Below are 2,006 nucleotides of genomic sequence, written 5' to 3'. Positions count from 1 at the left end.
GGTATCTGGTAACTATTTCTTCATCACAAGACTTCCTTCACTGGCTCCTACAGCCCACAAGATTATGTCCACTACCATAGCAGGAAAGACACCCTCATGCCAAGCCAAGTGTATTCTTTCCCAAAGCTTCCATAGCCACCCTGGATGTGTCAGAGCAGTGCTGGGCTCCAAAGAGAAGACCACTTCTCTTGTGTCTCTGTGCAGGAAGCTGTTACCTGGACCCTGCAGCAGAACGGCCCACATCCACAGCCATGTACAGGACCTCAGGAAAACAGCTCCTTCAGCCTCTGCCTCTCCTTCAGCCCCTCTGTCCAGTCTTAACAGTTCTGGGGACAGGTGTCTTTCTATGCCTTCCATTGTCTTCACCATTTCAGTACACCAAAAATAAGCAAGCACTTCTCTCACTTCTTTCAGAATACCAAGACCCCATATATCAATTCAGGCAAATAATTGTAAGCAGTTACAGGCCACAGTTCAATTGGTCACACTCTGTTTCCTTGTCTGGACTAAGCTGTAGCATCCTGTTACACATTTTAAGTCAAAGGGAAGCTTGTTTATTCATTAGTTTGATGTAGTGTTATCCTTGATTCACAATTGTACACCATGATCCTGTTTCTACCTAACTGTTCCAACCTAAATTTGCTTTATTACAGTTGTGATATTAATAATTGGGAAAAATGAATTCTGGTTCCAGTTCTACCTAAAACCACCTGGGTGTTACTGAAGTGTACAGTTAACCAATCTGGACCTGTTTTCTCATCTGCAAAATGAGGCAGCCAGTTCACATGGTTTCTAAAATACCTCCCAAGCCTAACATGGTATGAGGTTTAGTACAAATAACGCAGAATGTTTTCTTTGCAGTGGCTTTCAGTGAGGGTGGTAGTGGTTGTGGTATTCTCTGCAATAATAGTTTGCTATCAGTATCAGTTATTACCTTAGTTTTAAACATGTTTCTTATCCTTTTATAAGTATAACTGAGATAGAATCTTTGAGAAACATTATGGACTAGTTTATTAAAACAATTAATATTATTTTCACAATATAGTGAAGATCATGTTGAATTTAAAGGACGGACATAATATGCCTAATAAGAAAAAAGTCAACATGAAGTGTCTCGCTGAATATATTATCCCAGCCTTGCATTGAATGGGATGTATCATCCTTGTTTCTGATAACTGCAAATGCCAAGGTACTATATGACGTAGACATATCTAACAGTGCAACCAAAATGGTTGATACTTGTGCACAGAAACACTCTCTGACATTAGCAGTCACAATATTTTACTTTGGAGTTTTATTTAAACAGCCTCAGCAGTTTGGGAATGCTTACGACCTTGAGACTGAGTTTGTTTATACTCTCTCATATATCCGTGTGCAAACAACATTGTTCACGGAACTTTCCTAGAAGACAAAAGAAGAATGAGATATTTCAGTATTGCTGATGAAACTGACATTTAGAAAAATGCAAACTACATACTACATCCATCCATACATTTCTAGAAAATCTTGAAAAGAGATCTACATAGGCCACAGATAGCATCTGTTAGCTGATTTTGCCATATATATGGCAAATATATAGAGAGATATGATTTGTTATATATGGTATATATGGTATATATAATATATACATATATTTTTGTGTGTATATATATATATGAAAAAGCAAAGCATACAGTTTGGAATTTGAAGTATTTATTAAAATATTTTAAATGCATACATTGAAGCATTTTTGCTATTTTACATACTCTACATTTTTCAAATACTGCTAACTTACGTCAATATAGTATTTTATGGTTTTCCGAGTACTGATATATACATGATGGTATTTTATTAAAATATTTTAAATGCATACATTGAAGCATTTTTGCTATTTTACATATTCTACATTTTTCAAATACTACTAACTTACGTCAATATAGTATTTTATGGTTTTCCGAGTACTGATATATACATGATGGTATTTAATTCTCTCAGAAAACCTTCCATGAAGACATTGTCTACATTTT

The 2,006-nt window shown here is 35.7% G+C and overlaps 1 protein-coding gene across 1 annotated transcript in view; it reads right to left on the bottom strand.

The window, feature by feature from the left end:
- Positions 1–1,350: 1,350 nt before the first annotated feature.
- Positions 1,351–2,006, bottom strand: part of FABP12 (fatty acid binding protein 12) — a 5,564-nt gene continuing 4,908 nt past the window's right edge. Inside the window, exon 4 of the mRNA XM_008580730.1 lies at positions 1,351–1,401. Within this exon, the coding sequence (XP_008578952.1) occupies positions 1,351–1,401 (51 nt within the window). The remainder of the gene's footprint in view (positions 1,402–2,006) is intronic.

The sequence above is a fragment of the Galeopterus variegatus genome, unplaced genomic scaffold (assembly GCF_000696425.1).
Source record: "Galeopterus variegatus unplaced genomic scaffold, G_variegatus-3.0.2 Scaffold2148, whole genome shotgun sequence".
NCBI classification, from domain to species: domain Eukaryota; kingdom Metazoa; phylum Chordata; class Mammalia; order Dermoptera; family Cynocephalidae; genus Galeopterus; species Galeopterus variegatus.
The sequence above is the reverse complement of the archived record's forward strand: the minus strand, read 5'-3'. Positions and strand labels throughout refer to the sequence as shown.